At 44.8% G+C, this 23,077-nt stretch overlaps 1 protein-coding gene across 1 annotated transcript in view; it reads right to left on the minus strand.

The window, feature by feature from the left end:
- Positions 1–23,077, minus strand: part of Oca2 (OCA2 melanosomal transmembrane protein) — a 284,223-nt gene that overhangs the window by 233,843 nt on the left and 27,303 nt on the right. Inside the window, exons 2-8 of the mRNA XM_052763431.1 lie at positions 22,638–22,706; positions 18,578–18,754; positions 15,432–15,489; positions 14,288–14,360; positions 5,789–5,949; positions 3,851–3,930; positions 1,001–1,154 (exon numbers count right to left, since the gene is read on the minus strand). Of these exons, the coding sequence (XP_052619391.1) occupies positions 1,001–1,154; positions 3,851–3,930; positions 5,789–5,949; positions 14,288–14,360; positions 15,432–15,489; positions 18,578–18,754; positions 22,638–22,706 (772 nt within the window). The remainder of the gene's footprint in view (positions 1–1,000; positions 1,155–3,850; positions 3,931–5,788; positions 5,950–14,287; positions 14,361–15,431; positions 15,490–18,577; positions 18,755–22,637; positions 22,707–23,077) is intronic.

Consider the following 23,077-nt stretch of genomic DNA (forward strand, 5'->3'; position numbering starts at 1 on the left):
TCGGGGAAATGTAGCAAGTGAGAGATGTTCCCTGGAGTGTGAAGACAGAACACACCTGCCGTGATCAATAGTGTGGGAGGGGGATGGATAGGAACTTAACCAATGTGCTAACATAAGGAAGTGAGAAATATGCCCCACAAAGACCCTAATTGTTTTCCAGATTTATTTAGTTTATATATATATATGGGTTTTTCACTCATACGTATGTCAGTGCACTATGTGCATTCCTGGTACCCACTGAAGCAAAAAGAGGAGATCAGATCCCTAGGAATGGGAGTTATGCACAGTTGTGAGCCTCCATGTGAATTTTAGGGATTAAACCCAGGTCCTCTGCAACAGCAACAAATGTTCTAACCATTGACCCATCTCTTCAGCCACTATAACCCCCCCTCCACCTTTTTTTAAATTTTATACAGGAACAAAAGCAATTCATCAGAGGAAAGAAAGCTTTCTTGATAAATGGTGCTGGAGTAATTGGATATCCAAGGATCTGAAAATGAACCTCCATCTAAGACGCACACAGATACCAGCTCAAAGCTAAAATTTTAAATATTTTGGGGAACTTACAGCTGAGCAGTAAGTTCTTAGACTTAACACTAAATCATAATCTATAAGACACACAAACTTTATCAGGCACACTAAAAGAAAATATTTGCAAACTGTATATCCAGCAAAACCTTGTACATTTGCATCTCAAATATATAACTACTCAAAACTCAACATTAAAAACTCAATCATAAAATACATAAATGGCAACTTACAGACATCTCACTAAGCTGTTCTGGTCCTCTCACACCTGATCTTGTTTTGGTCAGTGCTTATGATTCAGCAACTACTTGGGGACAGTTGCCTTTTCTAGAATGAGGGACGGTCTAATCCTTAGAAATTACACCTTTCCAACCTGACCAAATAAAGCTGAGTCTATCAAACAGATAACAAACTGTCCTGGCCACCTGAGCACAGGCACTGGTAGATCATAGGAAGCGGGCAGGGTAATTACCTCAAATATTATCAGAGTATAAACCCCTGTGAGGATGGCCACGGCAATGGTCACTTGTGCTTCAACACTTGCCCCAAGGAACTGATGAGCCAACAAGAGAGGAACAAGGTGAGTCTGTTGGAGGGAAGCCTGGATGTTGATGGAAACAGCCTCTCTGTAAAATAAATCACAGATCTTGAGGTTGATCAAGAACAGGAAGTGAACAATTAGTGTACTTCCTCAGTATCCTTTCTAGCAAATCAGCACTGCCAGAGCCAGAGCCCTAGGTATTATTACACAGTGATTCAGCCCAATGCATAATCTCACAGACAGAAGAGCTCTCAGTACAGGCCTGAAACATAGGGCACAGTCTTTCTGGGACACTCAACAAGGGCTCTTCAGCCTTTTGAAGGTGCCACTGCAACACTTAGGCTACAAATGGCAATTGGTTTTAGCCATTCGTTTTCTTCATCCTCATCAACACAACGGAGTGCTTCACCTGCTAATACAGAGAAGCAGGGTGCTGCAAGCCGCAGGAAAACGTGATGGAATTCAGCTACTATCACAAAAGCCACTACTTGGAAAAGTCAAGGACTTTTCCAAAGGTCCAGCCGTGACTTAAGAAGTCTTGATGATATTTTAGATATATTAGCTGGTTCCTATAGTGATTTTCTTGTAATGCTATGCGTACTTCCAAGAACTCCTAACAGTGTGTTTATCTAAAATACCTATCAAGCATCCAAGGCCAAACGAAACAACACATGCCTCATAGTTCAGGCTGATAGCTTTATTTCTTGTGCAATTTAGGGTGAGACCCTCCTTTCTTATACAACCTTACTAATAGACCCCTAACTTCTTACCTAACCACTTTTAGGAATATAGACAGAGCGCATAGATCCATTTTGATATACTAACCGGTCATTAGCTCTCAGTTGACCTCCTCTTTTACCACTCCCATTTTGGGTTGTAAAAGAAAGCCTGGTGGTCACTGCCTGAGGACACTTCTTACCTGCCTTTATGACCCCGAAAGGGCAGAGGATTGCTATTGCTTGGGTTTATAACTGGATTCCTGAGAGACTTAGGGGGAAGGGAGAGAATAAGGAGACTGAGAGGAGGAGAGAGAGAGGAAAAAAGAGACCGGAAGAACTAGATGGGTAAGAGCTGGAGAGGAATGGACTAGATGGGAAGAACTAGATTGAAAGGCTAAAAGAGAGTACTAGAGGAACAAGATGGAAGATGAAGAAGAGCCAGATGGGGGAGAACAAGATGAAGAAGAACAAGATGAGAAAGAAGGAGATGGGAGAGGAGCCAAGATGGGAAAGAACTAGATGGATGAGAACCTAGATGGGGCAGAACTGATATGAGAGAATTAAGATAGAACTTAGAGGAGACAGCACATAAATGTAGAAAGAAATCAGGTAAGAAAGGAGCTAGGTGTGAGAGCAGAATAGAAGCTGTGTAGAGACAGAACTGACTCAGAACAATAAAGTGTATGGACTAAGAAGTTTCATGTACGTAGATCCATTTCCTATCATCAAAGATTATCAGCTGGTTGTAGATTCTTCCTAGACCCTGGGAGGGAACTATCAAGGGGCTGGACTCCCATAGTCCTCGTTACACCAGCTACTTAAACTTTGGTCCACAAGAATGTTAACTAGCACCTCATATGGGAAGCCTGAGGACAATTCACATGAGACATGCCGAAACAGAAGCATTTTTCTAAAAGTCTCTCGATTAAAACTTTGGTGAGCCTAGTAGTGTCCACTCCCACCCCAAGTTCATATGCTGAACTCCTAACCCCTCATACCTCAGAACATGACTATTTAGAGATGCTTCTTAAGGAAAACAGAATGGTGAAATGAATCCATGAGAGTAGGCCTTAATTCAGTGGGACTTACATCCTTCAGAAGAGATAAGGACACAGACATGCAGGGAAGACAAAAGAAGATGACATCTGTGACCCAGGAAGAGCACCCTCATGGTAAGCTGAGCCTGTCAATGGCTTGATGTCAGAGTCCCATTTCAAGTTCTGAATAAATATGTGTGATGTTTCAGCCCTCCAGGGTGTCCACCCTAACTGACTGGTCGTAACCACTATGGTCAAAACCACGACCACAATGCAGGTTGAAGATAGTGTGCTTTCAGTTAAATAAAAAGCCAAAGAAGCCCCAACTTCCCCACAAGGAACAAAAGATTGTATCCAGAAACCCCAAAGATACCAAAACCAGGACACTCAACTTCTTCTGCAAACTGCCATAGTATTTGTATATCATTAATAAAATTTGAACATTGACTAAAACATGCCTTCACTTCAAAGTGGGTAGTGAAGTCAACCCTCTTATGTCCTAACCAGGATAGTTACAATGTCTCCTGCAGAGATTTTCATTTACTGTCTACACTGAATGTGTGAGTACCTTGTTCAAATCACATAACTCGTCTGCCACTATGTGTGCCCAAGTTTGGTGTCCTGTAGGCTAAACTTCTTTAAGCAAGTGATACAGTTTGAATGTGACATTCAAAAGGTCCGGTGCTGGAAACTTAATCTGCAAATTTATATGTTGATAGTGTTTGGGGAGGAATGTAGGTTAGATGAGTTCCAAAGAGTGAATCCCCATAATGATACCCGAGACTGTGGAAGAAGAGCACTCCAGGCTGGCAGGCTTACTCTCTCTTGCCATTGGATGCAGCCAAAAGGCCTCACTGCATGCCAAAAAGATGTTGGCCCTGTGCTTTTGGACTTCTCACAACAGTAGATAAATAAACTGTTATTCCTTAGAAAGAACTCAGTCTTGGATACTCTTGTAAACCAGCAGAAGACAGAGTGGATATGGTAAGCGTTACCCAGAAAACATCCCCAAACCCAAAACCTACCTGCTCACTAGCTCAAAGGTTCTGCTCACCACCACGTGCTCCCTCATTGGATTTAAAAGGACAGTCCAGTTGTGAGTTACCTGTAGAAGTCAAAATGTACAATTATAGTAAGTCTTTGGGAATAACCACCCTGAAACATAGGGATATATAATCTGGACAGACACAATTTTTTACAAATATTCTCAAATTATAGTTTAGCTAATTTTTGAATATAGTAGAACCTGTGGTGGGTAAGGAGGGTCAAAAATACTGATTTGTGAGTAAATCACTACAAGTTATTAGAATTATTTGAGTCTTGGGCAATCCTTTAGTTCTCTGAGGCCATTTTTTAAAATGCCTCCTTAGAATTGATTCCTGCTTAGAGCCAGGAGGCACAAACCTGCCCCCAGAAACTCCAGCACCCTGTGTCACGGCAGCCTCCTCCCACAGAGCTAAGCTGGGACAGCTGCTGCTGCAGACAGACCTGCCCTGAGCCAACACAGCAGATGGCAGCCTGGAGGACCAGGGAGAGAACTTGCAGTGGGAGGACCGTGGTCGCCCTCCCAGATGGAAGAAATTGAATGTAGGAGCTCTAAAACAGGTCTCCGCAGAGAACCTCATATGTGAGGAAACAGAAACCATCTTAAAAGACTCGGTGTTTGCAAAGACAGTATCTGCAGGAAACGTTCTCTGTGTTTCTGGAAATGAATTTGTATGTGGGCATTCGCAAAGTGCTAGCATGCTACAGAGAGCCTCCTGGCAAGAGCAAGGAGAAGTGATAGTACTCATTTAATTTGGACAGTAAATCTGCATAGCTGAGAAGGCACCTAGACAACAGACGTTCCTTCTAGTTACCTGTAGCACAGCAGGAAAACTATAATAATGACATGTGATGGTAAAATAACTTGAAGAATGTGCAACTTTCTGCCACAGAGATGATGAATGTTTGGGAAGACAGCAATGTCAATTACTCTGATTTGATTATTACACATTGCATGTATACAAGTGTCAAACTATTACACTCTACCATATAAGTATATATGCATATTATGCCAATTAAAAATTTTAATTGTACAATAGTGTTTAAAGGCATCAGGTTATACCCCCATGGTCTTCAACGTAAGAGTCAACAGGCACAGGGTAGACATACCTGTCCCCCGTGTTCATTGCAGTGGGTTGTGCCCCTCACATGGGAACTTAGTTTCTGTCTTAAGGTCATTCTATGATTTAGAATGTTAGCGTTGTACCAGCATTGACAATTACCATCCTTGGTTATAATTAGACTTTTGTCCTGTGGACTATGATCTGACGAACAGGGAATGTAAGAGGTACAGCCTTGCCCATAAACAGGGTTTCCTTCTAATGGTTGGTTATATCAGGGAAAACTCCTGAGCACAGGACATATCTTCCATGCAAGTGTTCCTATGGAAATCCAACGGAATTGCTGACACCAGGACTTGGGGACAAGGGAGGCTCCATGGAGCGGCATCATGCCTTTGCTGCCTAGGCTCTGATTGTTGCTGGCTCTCCTTCTGAGCGCAGGTGCATTTCCAGAATGGGAGCTGAAGCCAAAGCTCTGCGCAGGGCCTACAGCACGTGGCTCAGGAACCTATGTGCTTAGCAGTGCCACAAACACAAGGCAGCTGTGGCATCCACCTGTCCTCACTGACGTCAGGCAAGTCTCAAGTTGACTTGCGCTTTACAACAAGAACCGCTAGCATTCATAACGTTTCTCTGAATAAGCTAGTAAAAAATTTTATTGCATGAAAAACTTGCAGGTGCGACTCGACTGAACTGGCATGGAAAGATAATTTCAACGACAAAGCAAGAGAAAAGCATCAATGGCTTCCCTAATAATGGAGTTACTGCCTTTTGGCTTCCGTCAAATCCATTCAATGGGAAACTCAATTTATAATGAAGAGATTTTACAATTTCTTTCAAATAATGTAGAAGTATAACCTGCTGTGGTCGCCGCCACCTGGTGCCCATTGGGTCTGCCTGGGTCACCACAACCATGACATGCTCTTCTTTCCCTGAACCGCTTGGTCCACCAGCCATCAGGGGCCCTGCCAGGTCCAGTTGAAGCATTATGGAGTCCACATGGCCACTGAGGCTCACAGCTGAGAGTGTATCAAGGTGAACCACAGAGCAAGGAAGAAACACCTACTGTTCCCCATTAACACCCCCCAAGACACACCCCTTCCTAGGAGAGCCCACAAATATACATCCAGCCATTTGTTCCATTCCCTATACCCTGGCCCATTTATCACTCCAACCCCTCACTATGACACGTACAATTGGTTTTATTTTGCTCCATCATGTTCAATGTCTGTTGCTTGAGTTCTGAATGATATCTACACAGCACTTAAAGACTGTCTTCTTGCTTACACTGTTTACAGCCAGCATAAAATTCCCAGCCACGTTCATGGGCCCATAGAAGTCCGGATTCTCTCATGAATGAACTAACCCATACCCACATCTAAGTCATGGGGTATCAAATCCCTGGTTATAAGATGAGAAACTACAATGAGAATTAAAAGCATTCTGAAACTGGCAAAAATCAATAATGTCCACAGCAACGAGAGTGTTGAAGGTCAAGCTCTTGGTCGAGCAGGGCCTATCAGGAAAAGCAGGGCCCGCTTCACAGTTCTTCCCGTGGTGCTGGGCACTGCCCAACCCTTCCCCTTACCTCCTACATCCCTGCCTGTGTGTGTTGTACAAACATAGGAGCCCATGTGCGCCAGCTGTGTCTTGAGTCTCAGAACCCCCTTCTCTGCTGAAAGGTCCTAGTAGCATTGAGTGTGTAAGAGCGATAGCTGAGTGTGTAAGAACAATAGCAGACTGTGCAGGACAGCTAGCCCAGGCATTTGAACCAGGTCTCCCAAGACTCCAGAAAGAGCTTGCTGGGTTCACGATTTCCCAGTGGCCGGTTCCTTTGTTCTGACTTCAGCCCCTAGAAATGCAGTTGGTTGGTTGGTTGGAAGCACAGTATCTACAGGATTTGCTTTGCCTGTTGGGGAAAGTCAGTCAGTAAATGGATCGTTTTCTTTTTTGTTGTTTTATTTTTTTTTTTTAATTTTCAAAACGTACTGTTTTTTAAAACTGTACACAACACCCTGGTAAAGGAAAATGTTAGATGAGCCCTGTGATCTGTGTGACGGTCCCTCCTCCACACTGCTCCATACTTGCGTTTAGAAGAGACAAATGGAAAATGGAAGTCACCCATGGAGAAAAATTTAAAAAACAAAAAAGGTTCAAGAGGCCCGGTTGCTCTGCCAGCCTGAAACTGTTCTGTCCTGGTCTTTCCCCGAAGCCCACTCCGAATAGTTTAATAGCAAAGAAGTGCTAAAGGCCTTGAAGACGCCAGAAAGGAGAACAGTGCCACCTAGCGGCAAACCTCGGAAGAGCAGCGGGCGTCTCTCCAGTATTTGAGCATTTATCCACCGCATAGTCCTCAGGTGTAGTAGTCTTTCTTCTACGCGTGAACAAACGCCTGACAGGAGGACACTGGAGAGCAGGAGCGTTTATTCTGGCTATCAGTTTGAGAAAATCTAGTCTTTCATGGTGGAGAAGGCGTGACAGCAGGTGGCTCCATTACAGTGAGAGCATTCTGGAAAAGAGGCTGGGGCCAGCAAGGCTGGCCTGTAACCCTCAAGGCCCACTCCATTGATCTACTTCCTACAGGAGGCCACACCTCTCAAAGATTCCACAACCTCCAGAAATAGTGCATGAGTCTTTGTGGGGTCTAAAGCACTAGTGGGGAGTGACAAGGTCACATTATAACGCCCTACAGTTAGCCATTTAAACAGAGAACACAAAAATTCAAGGGGCAGCTGGGCACGGTGACACAAGCTTTAATCCCAGCTCTCGGAAGGCAGAGGCGGGAGGATCTCTGTGAGTTCGAACCCAGCGTGGTCTACAAAGCAAGTGTTTGTACAACACAAAGGACAAAGCCTGTGTCAGGAGAAACCCTGTGTCAAAAGTAAATACATAAATAAATAAAGGTCTACACAGGTAGCCGCCTTTCCTTTCCCAATGCAGGCAAGCCCGACCTGAAGTTTGGCATTATGCCACAATGACTTCCGCACTTGACAAACGCAAGCCTTGGAGCTGAACCCTACCCTGAAACTCACTTTAACCCAAAGCTTCCAACCATAGTGTGATCCTAACACAGTCCAGGTCGCTCTCTGCACAGGGGCACCCACCCTCACTGATCCCCACTTCTGCAGAACGTCACTGTACGTGTATTCTCTGGAACACGCCCGAGGTGCCCACCTTCTACCCCTTCCTCCGTGTTCTGCTGCGCTATCTGTCACAGGTGCTTACTCACAGTGGCCTCAAACTTTAGATTTTTCTCCCTAACAGGTGTAGCTCTTCAAGCAAAGGAACTGCTTCCTACTCTTATTTTTCTTTTTTAACTTTTCTGGAGAACAATGGATTCTCAAATCATTAGATGCCCCTAAACAGTACACAGTACCAAATGAAGGCTTGTTTGTGGCATCATCCTTGGAGTCCTCTGAATATAGACCAGACTCCCAGACAGACAAGAGCATGAAGAAGCAAAAAAAAAAAAAAAAAAAAAATAGCCTCCATTTTCTGATGCATCAGCTGCATTCTTCCTGCCTTGCCCATTTGCCCAAATTTAAGCTTTACCTCTTATTTGAGACCTAACTCAACATCCCCTCAGAGTTCCAAAACTCATCCTCAGAGGTCTTGGTGGCCTGTCCCTCCTCATCTCCCATTGTTCTGCTGGGGACAGGGACCCCCTCCCCCACTCCCCTCCTGACTGTCCCAGTGCCCAGACCTGGACCTGTAGCAGGGAGGAAGACATGGAAAGAAGCTTCAGGAGAGCAGGCAATGTGCCACTGCGGGGCATGGGACAGTCTCAAAGAGAGATGTTTGCTGACACCTACGCTGTTGAGTCCTTACCTTCTACTTTGCTATGGAGCCATTAAACATTAGGCTCAGTATTACTGGGCCCAGGCTCCCTGCTTGCTCAAGCTTTGGCTCTCTTTTGGACTGGTCCTTGGCTTTAGTCCCTTCCTTGGCCTGCAAGCTCTCCTCCTGACACCCACCCAAGGATTCCTTCTTCCTTTGCCATAGCTACTTTGAGGCTCAGTTTACCTGGATTACAAGATTTCTGGGTATTTGATTGATTATAGTTACTGTGTACGCCCGTGAGGATGTTTCTGAAAAAAGTTAACATTTGAACTGGTGGACTTAATGAAGCTGGGTGCCCTCCCCAACCCATCAGAAATCATCCAACCCACTGAACCTGGGTGGGAAAGGTCCCTGAGGGAGGATTTGATCAGCTTGCTTACTAGTGAGCCAGATCTTCATCTCCTGCTCTAGGCTCGGGCCTTCAGCCTTAGATTGGGACACATGCCACCTTGGAGTCCTCTGAATATAGACCAGACTCCCAGACAGACAAGAGCATGGAGAAGCAAAAAAAAAGCCTCCACTGGGGGGCGGGGTCAAGCCAACCCCAAATGCCCAGGCCTTTGAGGTCCACTTGGACTTGCAGGTGGACTTCTCAGCTTTCACAATCATGTGAGCCAATGCCTTAAAATAATTTTATATATATATATATATATGCTTGCTTTATATATCTATAACTAGCTATGTATACATATATTCTATCTGTGTTTTGTTAGTCTGATTTATGGGGTCCTATTTGGAGACCTTAAAAAGGCAATGGGAGAGATGGTTTTCATTCCCTACACTGTTTCCTCTACATTCACTGGTAGCTCTGGCCACAGCTCAAGGTGTGACAAGGGGCGGAGAAGAGTATAGGAAGAGAGAGGGAGAAAGAGAAAGGATGAGGGGTTGAAAAAGAATGGGAGGGGAGGGGAGCAGAGAGGGAGAAATCTAGTAACACGTAGGTGAAGGGTCACTGGCCTCCGCTCCTTTACCTAACCGCCTGGGAGCCTTGCCATCCTCTCCCATAACAAGTGCAGACAATAATTCAGGGACAAAGCACTTCAGGTGCCTGCAATTACAGGTTTCTAAAATAAACCCTGCAATTACTGAGCTGACACAGCCTGACTGCTACAAGGCGACGCAGATGTTCACAAGGAAGAGATAGCCTTGGTATTTCCTAACTGAGGGCGGGCAGGAGAGAGCCCTTCCTGTCAGCACATAGCCCTCTGCCTCTGGCCTCAGCGCCAACCAAGAAGGCTGGCGAAGGTCAAGGAAGAAGACATAGGCTGTACCTAATTCTCTTCCACCTAATAACTGCCCTCTAAGGTCAGAACCCCATTCCACCCCAGCACACCTTGTCTGTTTCTTTGGTTTTGGTCTTCTAAGACAGGGTCTCACTATGCAGCGAATTTTCATCTCCTGCCTCAACTTCTCAAGTGCTAAGATCACAGCCATGCCTCACCAACATCCTAGACCTGAAGGAAAAAAAATTAATGAAAAGTAGTGAACTAGTGCCATCAAGCATGCGTCTGTCTGTCAGTTCGGAGAGCAGGGCCCTGGCTACGAGCTATTTATTGAGCCCTGAGCCCTTATCACACAGAACATAATTCTGCCCGGCAAGCCGGATGGCCCTGGTTAACAGCTATCCCTACAATATCTTTGCTCTGTAAATCCCCCATTTGTTCAAAATGACTAGAACTTAGAGGTTTTGACTCTGTTAAAATGGTTAATTGATTTAAGTGTAACTTGGAGACAGGAGCCTAAAAGCAACTTACATGTGAAAGCGTATGTAAGAACACAAGGTGATAGCTCAGACCTGTGTAAGTTATGGAAGATTTGTGTTCAGGGTGAAGGTTCCTTAAACCTTGAAGGGCTACAGTCAACCACTCACTAAAGAGATTTTTTTCCCATTATCTCTGGGCACTTGGAGTGATTTTCTGCAAGAAATTAATCTGCTGTTTCAGCCCCTTCTTCAATTCTAGCAGAACTTCACCCTGTAGAACATCTCAGTACACCTTCTGCAGTACACAAATCCCAAGTTGGCTCCTACCTCCCCCCTGGGGTAAAGCCCAAGAAGGCCACAGACTGACAGCTTTCACAAACCCTCACTGTGCATTTAGAGCCTAGTGTCTTGGGAGAGGAGCCATAGGAAACCTGTGGTGACAGTGGACTTGTTCTGAGGAACCCATAAGAAACTGGAGTCAGCCTCCCACGAAATAATAATTGTCCTAAATCCCCCAGCACCCCTGCCCTCTTGCCTGGCTGCCCCATCTCTCCCATCCCCTTCTATCTTTTCCTCCATCCAAATGTGCAAGCCCACCCAGAAAACAGGAAATGAGCTCCTTATTACCTGTGTTGCCCAAAAAACATGGGCCACTGGGCAAGACAGGCGGCGGGCCTCTTGGTAGAGACTAGCACACATGACTGTCCATCGAGAGCTTTGAAGAGATGCTTTAGAATAAAGGGGCACATCATGGGAGGGTGTGAGGGTGGGAGGGATTAGCCTGGTGGTATCTATTCTCTGCCTAAACTGCCATGATTAGGTAGGGTGCCTATGTGAGGAGGACTTTACTGTTGGTCCTCACAGGACGTCCCAGCAGAGCACTAAGTCCCATCATCTGCTTGCTGACACATCTCTTCCCTCGGTGAGTCTCACTGAAGACATGACCCAGCAACTCTGCAGATCCTTAGAGGGTTTTCAGCTACAAAGTCACCCGGTGGTGGGGAGAGCAGCATCCCAGTCCTGGGGGCCGACATGAAGTCAGTGCTTTGAGGAGGGGAAAGTGGGGGCAAAAGAAGCCAGGAAGCAGCAGGGGAAAGTCTTGGATTTTTTTCAACCAAGGAAATGGGAGAGGGGGAGAGAGAAAGTGAGAGAACAGTCTGCCAACGTCCTAGATCTTGAGTAATCTCACGGGGAAACACTTCCCCAACTGCAACTCAAGCACCCATTTCTCATGGTGAAGAAAATACAAAGGTGTGAGCAAAGGCTCGGTCAGACGTCAGGGCAACCCTGTGGTGAAAGTCGGGGAAACGGGAGACTCCTTCACTAGGACTTGGGAAATAAACTACCAATGACAAGTAGAAAAATGACCCGATGTTATAAAGTGTAAGTATAATAAATACTGAATTTAGCTTTCCAAGTGCATTAGTTCCTTTCATTTTTTTTAAATGACAATTTTCAGAGAAACAAACCCATTTTAAAAATCTCATTTAGAATAGCATTTTTAAATGCCTGGGGATAAACCTAACCAAGGAGGTGAAAGACCTTCATCATGAAAACTTTAAGATGCTAAAAGAAAATTAAAGAAGATCCTAAAAGATCTGTGCTTGTGGACTGGCAAATTAATGTGAAAAAATGACTGTATTACTAAAAGCAATCTTCAGATCCATGCAATGCCCATCAAACCCAGTGATATTCTTCATAGAGTTAGAAAAAAGAACCTCAAATTTCATATGAGACACAAGAAGACCCCGAGCTCCCAAAATCACACTGAGCAGAAAGAGCAATACTGGAGATACTGCAAAACCTGAACTCAAACTATGCTACAGAGCCATAGTAACAAAAGTGTGTGCTGTCGGCACAAAACAAAGTTAAAAAAATAACAAAAATTAAAAAGACATGTAAGGACCCCGGCCCTGCAATGAGCTTGGATACCATTCTTCTAGACCCTGGTGAATCTCAGTTAACAACAAAGGTTCCCGTTTATTCGGCAACACTCTGCACCTTTACGGTGGCTGTGTTAATGTGTTGGTACATTTACTAAGGATACTGTATTGGTGGCCAGCCCCTTCACAGCAAGAGGAGCAAGACCTATGGGGCTGGATTCCCCAGGATCCAGTTCTACAGAGCCTGCCCTCCTGTGAGGAAACAGCTGCAGATCTATGGAATCATGTGTAAGATTCCATAAACTAAAATGGGAATACAGTGGGGTCTCTCTACCATGTTCCCAATCCCTCAGCCATACTATTTCCTCCTAAGCAGCAAACCTTCTGTCCCTTCCTCGGGGGACCGAGAGCACATCTCCTGAACATAACCTAAAAACTGATGAAGACGCACTACTTTATCTTACTCCACAGTGTCTCAGCGTCCCCCACAGCACCAACGTGTCTAGATTCTGTTTGTCCCAAGTTTTACTCCCAGCACTTGGAATTGTGCCCCGCTCTTATCCTTTCTCTTTCCCTTTATCTGCAAGCTTCTCTCAGGGGCATTCTCATGTCTGACTAGGCAAGTTTCCCATAGTTAGACATAAGGCACCATGACTGGAAACCTGACCAGAGCAAATCAGGATGAAGAAAGAATAGACACACATATAGAAAAGCTGTTATTAGGTGGGCTGTGCTCACTGGGACAGAAGCACCAACTATACAACCCAGAAACTCAGCACAACCCGGAGGAGTTAGCTCGTCTGCGTGGGAGGTCTCTGTAGGGGAGGAGTCTTAGGTTGCAGTAATATAAGAGGAGGAAGCTACAGTTGCTAGTTTTTGCACACATTCAATATCTGCACACAGTTCCCATGGGTCTAAGGCACTAGAGTCCTTGACAGGGCCATGTTTAAGTCAGACAATGCACATAGACTCCAGGCTTCCAGCACTCCCTAGACCAGCTGACTTCTGACTAGGTTTACATCAATCCTCCAAGTAGTACAGAGATTAAGGTGTTGTCTGTCTCTACCCTTAAACACTATGGAGCTCAGTATCCAACTATCCTAATGATGGTTTTCCACAGAAGATTCCAAGGCAAGAGAAAATGAAGAGACAAAAACAGCAGCTGAGACTTGAGAGGACAAAGAAGCCACTTTTGCAGCAGTATGGGTGACAGCAGACTCACAGTTGAGAAAGAGGGACATAAAGGCTTCTGTGGCAACCCCCACCCCCACCCCATCCCACTCTCACCCCAAAAAGTCACAGCTTATACAGAAAGCCATGGAAGAGAACTCTTAAAAATCGTGATGAGGATGCTGAAGTATAGTTCTCCACAATAGATGACTTCCGGTGGGGCTGGGGGTGGGGAAGGTCTCCATTTTCTTTAAGGGGCTGGCTACTGGGGGTCTGACCATGCTCCAGTAAGTATATGGGCAACACAAATTGGACTTGGTTTTTGTTTTGTTTGTTTTTCTTCTTTTTTGCATGTGTAGAGGAGGTCACAAGAGTAGGTGGGGGCCAGACCTGGGAGGACTGGGAAGTGAGTGTGATCAGGGTTCACGATGTGAAACTCTCAAATGACCAATAAAAATATTCTGTTAAAACAAACAAAAAAAACAGCAATTGAGCAGAAGATCCAGTCAGAGGTAAGACCCAGACAATAGGAGTCACCTGTACTGAAATTCTAGAAGAATGGTGGGACAAGGACACAGGACACTAGACCTTTGAGAAGCCTGGATCCCCTTGTCCACCAGGTACATCCTTAAGAAACAGTACGTAGTAGGAGCACTGACTCTGACCATCTGTGCTCGGCCCTCTGGGACAGGTGTCATAGTTTCTGAATGACTCTGCAGTTACCCATCGCTGAAACTGCTACCCCATGCATACTGTGGATACAGTAGTTTTCCAGCGGTGACACAGCCAACAGCTGCCAGAACTTCCCTTGATCTGGATACAGGCTGAATAAAATCTGCAACCATTCAAAACATTTAATTATATATTTTTAATATGAAAACCATAGGATTTATATAATTTTGATTACTGTTAAAAACAGAGGTGTGATGTATGCATACAAATTTCACCAGCTTGTCCTAATAGCATTAGAACATAAAAATATTTTTATTCATCATCCTGTGTTAGCTACAATGAGCCTTGATTATTGATGTTTTTCAGTTAAGGCTTCACACTTTCAATTTTTTGTTTCGACAGCTCCTAAATACCCAAGCCACAAATTAAACTGTCAAATGTGTATATGAGACATTTTCTAATTTAGGAGAACAGAGGAATGTACGTAGGTGACCATGTTTGTGGAAATTGCAAAGAACATTATTAATTAATTAAACTGATTAAAGAAATTAATGATAAGATGCTATACTACTGAAGTTCAAAGCAATTTCTCAAATTCTTTCAGATGTGTCTATAAGTTTTAAAAAAAAAAGTCCATTTCCCAAATAAAAAAGCTGAGCTCAAGTTGTCTTTGGGGCCCAGGGGGAAGCTGGTGAACTCTGACCCTCCTTTGGCATTGCAGCAACCCCTCAATCTCTGCTCAGCAAAGGCTTCAGCACCACACAATTGTGTGAGTAGAAATACAGGGGAATATTAGTAGCCAAATATAATTAAACAGTGAGGTTTCCAGACAGTTGTTTCTATTTCATGGTGTGGGTTACTGGATCCTGGACCACTGAGCCCCTTCCTCACAGATCTTAGGAGCTAACTGTACCCAATTCAGGCAGAAGGAATGAGCTATACCATTTTTTACTGACTCCATGCTCAAGAGAAACAGACCCAGCCTACACACAGAAGCCCAACCAGTGCTGCTAAGGGCAGGCTTCCCCCACCACCCCTCAACCTGCCACGTCCATGCACACTCAGCATCTTCTTCAAAGAAGTTAAAAACTCAGGCAGTCACTGCTAACAGGAGGCCCCAGGCCTCAGGTCTTTCAGCCAACCATCCCAAAGCTCACAAGGGCTGTGTCCACCCAGGAAGGCTCCCAGTACCCACACTGATTCAGTAGGAGTTCTGGGTGAGGTTGGTACTCACAGAGCACACCACCACAAAAACAAACAAGCCTGTGACCTTCATCCACCGTACACAGCACCTGCAAGAGACAAGAGGGGTCCTGAGCCATGCACGTAGCGGCTTCTGTTCGGTATCTGAAGGAAGCAAGAAAGTCTATGATGATGAGACAGCTTGGTAGTGTTTTGTTCACTAGGTAAGTTCCCTATGTGTTAGAAAATCATTCTGGAAATTTTAAAATGGTGAAATTTTATTTTCTATTCTCTTAGACTTAATGAATTTGACAAATAATCATTTCACATTTCCAAATATCATTTCAACAGCACCTACTTAAGTGGGAATCTAAATGACTTTTGTTTTTTAAAGTATGAAGTATAATTGAGGTATCCTAGGTATAATTTTTTTTTACATAACTGACATATAGCAGAGCTGACAATTCAGAATAAAAGGTTTCTTGCGGCCGGGCGGTGGTGGCGCACGCCTTTAATCCCAGCACTCGGGAGGCAGAGCCAGGTGGATCTCTGTGAGTTCAAGGCCAGCCTGGGCTACCAAGGGAGTTCCAGGAAAGGCACAAAGCGACACAGAGAAACCCTGTCTCGAAAAACCAAAAAAAAAAAAAAAAAAAGGTTTCTTGCAAATGTCTTTGCTGTTCATGCCCGGTGCTATCTAGACTTGCAGTTAGCTATTCCATGGGCACTTCCAGGGTAATACATGCTTGCAGAAAGCTGCTGCCCATTCAGATGACTACGCATGCCTCAAAAGTTGCTTTTGGTTACAGATAAGGTCTTTCTTTCTGAGAAATTTATAAGGAAGCAGACACTCCCACAGAGGCATGTTAGGTGAGCAAAAGCAAACTGTGGGAGACCAGCTTCCACATTTATTTACCCCAGGGACTCTTGAAGAGTGAGGGATAAAAGACTTAGATAGAAATATAGAGGGGAGAAAAAGAGATAGAAACACAGGATAGCCTCGGGTGGGCCTGGATCCTTACCCACTGGCCCAGAACTTTATTCAAAAGGGCTTTTATAACAATGCCAAGGGGAGGGGCAAAAGACCTCCCCCTTGCTAGATACAGCCAAGTGTAGACCCTTCCAAACACCTGGTACTCAGGCCCATGGTCCCATCATCCTCTTATGCAGTCCTACTGGGTAAAGCCACTAGGAAACCCCGGTGGGCTCCAACAGCAAACTTAAAAATCAAAATCATTTTATTATAGTCTCTTCCCAGAGGTTCCTTGTCCACCAATGTGTTGAACAGGTGGATGTTAAGGAAGCATGACGCTGAAGTTGTGACAGTTCAAGACAACCCAGAGATTCCTCTATCTTGTATTCTTGCTGAGGTCATTTCAAATTTCACTAGAATCTGACCTCCTTAATGGAGAATCCCATGGAAAATTGCCCAGCTGTATTCTAGGAACCCGAGTTCAGGATGTCCTAGCTAACCTAGCCCTGCAGCTAACAGCTCATCTTAACTTCTGTCAAACTGCTTGCTTACCCTAAGCCCCTCCGCCACCATGAAACTGCTGAGCGAGATGCCAGGACTTGGTTTCTGCCTTCAAAAAGTCTCATGTTCTGGACACTCAAGGCCACACCTGGGTCCCCCCATACTTGCTTTGGTCCCAGCTGGCTAGAACAAAGACTCTCAATTGGCTGTAAACTGTGTCTGAGTGGTCATCTCTGGTGGGCAGCCCATAACAAAGTGCCTTGCCAAAGAAAAACCTCCGGCTCAGAGACATTTGGAAGATGAGTCTTACTTGATGACACTGTCACTGTTTCCATGATGAAGCCCCTTGCTTGGTTTACTTGGGACAGACACTGTTTCCAGAGTCACCTAGTGGCTTCCTTACTTGTTGCCAAGTAATAAGTCATTCTTCCCTCGTCTATCGCCTGACTGTGTCATCACCAAGAGGTGAACCAATGGCCCTGAGTTGCTGTGTTCTAAAGAGCAGCTGGAAACAACTGTCCCCTGAATCACAGAAGATCAAACCGCTGAATGGAAAGTTACCTCACTGTGAGACGGTCGATGCCATGCCAGCCTCTGAAACGACTGAACAGCCAGATGGGGAAAGGTAGTTACAGTGGCAGGGTTTAACCCCCACCTCCAATGACCCATGTGGCCAGATCTCCAAACAAAATTTCGTGATTTGTATCATTTCAGAACAGATCCATGAGCCACACATCTGTTATGCCTAAGAGGAGAGCTGAGAGAAGTCAGGGTGCAGGAGCTGCCGGTGGTTAGGGTTAGGGTTAGAAAGGGACAGCTCAGGGTCAAGGTGAAAGGGTCCCAGACACGAGCCTTCTGCCAACTGTCACAAGTGTTGGGAGAACCAATCAGGTGAGCTGGTAACGACTTGGCAGGTGGGTTTCTATGAGCAGAGATAAAGCACTGAGGCCTAAAACTGAGTCCATCAACCTTTCCAGTATCTTCAGAAAAAAACTAATCCACAAACATAGTGATGCAACACCAATACTGGCTGGTTTGGTGACACTCATCTTGGGCGTACACCCATCATCTTTGTGTAAGCCCATAGAAGGCAGTGAAGTGGAGGATGTCATGTCACAGCAGGTAACTGCACAGCCACACACAGCCCTGTCATCGTCATTCAGTCACTACTGCTGGCTTTAGCTCTCAAGCCGTGGTCTTTCCTTGGAGATGGGCTTTCAAACACTTTGGCCTAAGAGGAACTCTCTCCAAATAAATGTATGTGAGGAAGGAAGCCTGGCAGATAAGCTAAAATGAGGCCAGGAGATCCTCTTAGCACTCCCACATACATTCCTCCATCCATGCCCACCGAACTCTGCTAGACAATAAACTCCAAAACACCACAGGGATCCCTAAACCAGTGACCCCGTTTGTCAAGAAGATGCCAGCCTCATAAGCAGAAATGAATGAACAGGAGATGTGGGTCATTTGGATTTTTCATCAGGCGTCCTTGTGACTTGGTCAGTACCCTGCTGATTTTGCAGGGCTGACTTATGTGTCTCCTATGGCCTATGGAAAGGGTAGATAATGTTGAAGAAAAAGTGTAGCCTGGCTAACTAGAAAAACTTCAACCTCCTTTAAACCCTAGACTTTTGGAAGGCTGAAGTATGGGCAAGACCTCGGGGCAAACAGACAGCCACGTGCGGCCACTTATCCACAGCCAGAGCTGTCTCTCCACATCCACCTACCCCAGTTTGGAGACCGGAACACTCCCTGCAAGATCCCCCTTCTCTGAGGAGGCCAGTGTAGGCATATCCTCAATCTCTTTGCCCAACATGCATCTTTGCTCCCAGGCAGTCAGGCCATTTTCCCAAGAATCTTCAGTGGCTATGAACTCTGGGTGATGAACAGGCATGAAATGTGACCTGGAAAGGGAAAAAAAAAACTATGTTTATATTTCCTGAAATAGTATCTCCCTCAAAAACCAGATTTCTTCTCAGCTGTGACATACAAAAGGTGATGGAATCAGTGCTGGTCTTTAAAAGAAGTTCTTACTTACTACAGATTGTCAGTATTATTACCTAGGAGGTAAATCTTTGAGCATGTCTATGACAGAGGTTCTCAACTGGGTTAATTAAGCTTGGAAGAGCTACCCAAATGTGGGCAGCACCGTTCAATGGACTGGGATCCCCCACTAAATAAAAAGAGAAAGCTGACTGAACACCAACATTCATCTCTCTCTGCTTTTTGACTGCAGGTGAACGTAACCAGCCACCTCACATTCCTGTTGTCATGACTTTATCGCCATGATGGACAGTCCTGTGAGGAAAATGGACACTTTCTTCCTTAAGTCGCTTTTGTCGAGAATTTTGTCACAGCAGTGAAACAAGACCACAGACATCACAGCTTGGCCTCATATTCCCGGCAATGAGTCTTTCTTGATATCACAGGTCATTTGACTCAAATTTTGTGGGGTCTTTCAGTCTTCAGAATGAGTGGTCGCCCTGCAGGATATTTAGTGGACTTAGCTGAGATTCTAGTGCAGCTGCCTCTGGCTCAGACCAGTCCATGCTCCTTCCATTATGTTTTTCTCTCTGGATGTACAGGAGCACTCACTCGCTAGCTAGCCCTGTTCCACGTATCCCGCAACGGAGTGATTTGTGTTAAGCTTTCCTCTTTCCATGATGGACTGTAGGAAAGTGGCCCACCTGCTTTCCCACACAGCAATGCAGCAGTGTGAAGGAGAATGAACAGTATCAACATCAGCTAATGAGGGTTCAAGGCTGGGGTCTGTATTTACAAGGGCACATGGGAAGGAATCATAAGCCTTTACCTAAATTTTGTGTGAGCACCTCATTTCCCTCACGGCTGAATGCTTGAGATCCTTCAGTGCAGATGCACTTGACCCTTTGTACCGAAAGTCTCTGTATTAATCCACGGAATGTTCATTGATGACAATCTTAATCTTAACATAGCTGAGATCTGGTGTCACATGTTCATTTAGTCAGGCATTGTGATTCTCAACACATCACGGTTTTAAGACTTTTTCACATAAAAAATAATAACAATCTTATTCTTAAGGAAAAACATATAGACATCAGGTTGGCTTAACCACAATGTAGTGGCCAAGATAAGTGATTTTGGAAATAGTTATCTTTTCAAGCGATTTTGTGACTGGAGACTGTCCATGTGTGAAAAATAGTATCACCTTCCTCTTAATTGTTGGGGAAAAAAAACACAACTGCAGCTTCTTAAAGAAACTGCTTTCGGATTGTTTGGCTCGGCCTGGGAGGTGGTGACTAGACCTACCTGGACTGAGTCTACCAGGTTGACCTCAGTCTGTGGGGAAGGCTTTGCCCTGGAGGAGATGGGAATGGGGGGGGTTGGGGGGAAGGTGAGGGGGACAGGAGGGGGGAGAACAAGGGAATCCGTGGCTGATATGTAGAACTGAATTGTATTGCAAAATAAATTAAAAAAAAAAGAAAAAGAAAAAAAAAGAAACTGCTTTCTTTACGGAGAAGCAGCACATTGCTGCTTACACTGTGTATAGCAGCGCTGTGCACTGGCGTGTGCTGAGGAGTAGAGATGGATTCTCCCCATCTGCTCCAGAGTCTTGAGTTGTACCAGCATAACTGGAGAGCTGAAGCTGACCCATCACATGTGGTGAGTGACCACCCTGTTAGTGCGGGCGAGGGGCACTCTCCAACCCTGTGCCATTGCCCTCAATGCTCTGAAATGACATGGGTCCTTCTGTAAAATTACAAAGCAATTGATGTTTTCATAATAAACAGCTGGTCATATTGAAATTGTAACAAAGGAAATGTGGTTTAAAAAAAAAACAGAAAAGTAGACAAAAGATTTCCCTAACACCAATAGCTTTTTTAAAATTTTTTATTTTATTTACATGTTCTTTGAGTTTTCACACATGTATACAATGTATTTTGACCATATCTACTCCCTACTTAGCCCTCCAAATTCTCCCAGAACTCTCCACATTCAGCTTTCCAACCCAACTTCATATCATCTTTCCTTTGTGACCTACTGGTTCCAATTAGTGCTCCGTGTGTGTGTGTGTGTGTGTGTGTGTGTGTGTGTGTGTGTGTGTGTGTGTGTGTGTGTGTGTGTATGAGTAGAGAGCTATCCACTGAGCATGGAAACCTGTGAAAGGCCACATCCCTTAAGAAAACTGACTCTCCCTCTCCCAGAAGCCACCAACGGTCGATAGTTCTCAGCTAGAGGTGTAACTTCATGACCCTCCCTCATCCGTGTGGGAACAGACTCCTTGATCTGTGCTCTTCGACAGGCAGCCCACACTGTTGTGAGTTCATTCAATGGTCCTGTACCATCCAGAAGACAATGTTTTGAAACAGTTCTCCCTGGCCTCTGATTCCTTCTACCCTCTCTTCTATAACGTCCTCTGAATGTTGGGAGGAGAGAGGCATATAGACATCCCCATTTGTGGCTGAGCATGCCACAGCAGCTTATTCTCTGGGCTTCAACTAGCTTTTCTTGCCAGAGCAGTCATGATAGTAGTTCTCGGGGTTCACAGCTGAGTGAGACTGATGATGTCGTTTCTCCTCCAACAGTGTGTATCACACCTTCCAGCACTGTGAAAGCTAGCCAGTCAGGACAAAGCTTCCGGTCATTGCCAGGTTGACTGCTCTGTGTTCTATGGATGGGCACACCAGAGTATATGGGCAGCACCAACTGGACTCAGTGGGTTCTTGTTGTTTTTAGTGAAGACACAAATCGGAGTAGGTAAGGAAGGGGGTGTGGATGTGAGGAATGTTAGGAGAAGGGAAGTGAATATTATCAAAATATATGGTATGAAATCCTCAAAGAATTAATTTTAAAAATAAGCTTGAAAAAGAGGCTTCTGATGTGAGATGAAAGCTGTATTAATCTATGGGTCGAAGGATAAGTATTTCGAAGGCAGTTGGATGCTGTGTCTGTTTTTAGCAAAATAACAGGAGGAGGGCATGTATGACCACCCCAGCCACAGAGTCTTGGCCAGGCTTACAGTATCAGATATGATCCTCTCCTGTGGAACAGGCCTTAAATTTAAACAGAAAGCTGCTGGCACCCCAGAAAATTTGTGTCATAATTGCACCAATTGGCATATCTTGCCAGGCTGGTCGTTAGTGGATCTCACAGGGTTGATTGCCAGGTAAGCCCACCACCATTATCTTCATTCACTACATGCCAAAGAAAAAAAGGGAGAACATCTTGTAGGCAGAGTTGTCTCGAGTTTTGGCTTCCAGCTTGCTCTGGCTCCGGCATGAGGTCAGCAGACATCTAAGCCCTGTCTCTGTGTACCACACGCGTAGGACAAGTGCTTATACATTTGTTTTTATAGTGAACTGCCCATTTGAAATGTGTCAGCTCTTAATAGCTGAGCAAGTAATTCAAGAGGAATAACTAAAGAAATGTGTGGAATGTTTGCTTTCAGCTATTTCTTAGGGAAGGAGTAAGAGAATTAAGTCATGCTCCTGTGGAGAAGGGTTAAGCCTATGGGTCAATGAGACAGCCTGTCAGAATTGCGTGCATGCATGGGTGTATGCATGTGTGAGGTCATCATTCCAGGGTTATGCCCAAAGCCACTTGAAAATTCACAAGCACAGAATACAATCCCAAATCACAAATATCTGCTCTAATGGACTCTCAAGGATCTAGCAGAGATCAAACATGCCAAGTAAAAGTTCTTATCTCAGGAGACTTCTCCATCATCTGTGAAACAAACCATACTCAGTACCACAGACATTTTCCAGAAAGTTACTAATTTAATAAAAAGGGGAGAGGGGAACTCACCTTTTCTTTTGTGAGGAATTACAGAGCAGAGGAGTGTCTTCCTTAAAGCAAAGGTCCTTGGAGCTGGAGCTGAACTGAGACAAAGGTGAATAAGTCCTGGGAAAGACAGGGAAGGATCCAGAATCACTGAAGTAGAATGATGCTTGCTGGAATGGAGTGCTCAGTTCAGACACAAATGAGGACTGCATGGCCAAAGTTCTATCTGAGCAGTGAAAGCTGGAACTTAGGACAGATGGCTAGAGGACTCTCCTTTCCAGCTCAACACAGATCAAAAGTACAAAGTAGTTCTCATAAGAGATGCCATCTGCCAGGGGACTGATCCTTTGGGGCTCACTTTAGCAGATGACCCAGCACTTTCTATCAATAGAAACATTAACGTCCAGTGGGTCTCTTTCTTAGGTAGAAAAGTCTGTCTCCTGAAATCAGGATATACTCTCTTG

The sequence above is a fragment of the Peromyscus californicus genome, unplaced genomic scaffold (genome assembly GCF_007827085.1).
Source record: "Peromyscus californicus insignis strain IS unplaced genomic scaffold, ASM782708v3 Scaffold_4__1_contigs__length_199733344, whole genome shotgun sequence".
Lineage (NCBI taxonomy): Eukaryota > Metazoa > Chordata > Mammalia > Rodentia > Cricetidae > Peromyscus > Peromyscus californicus.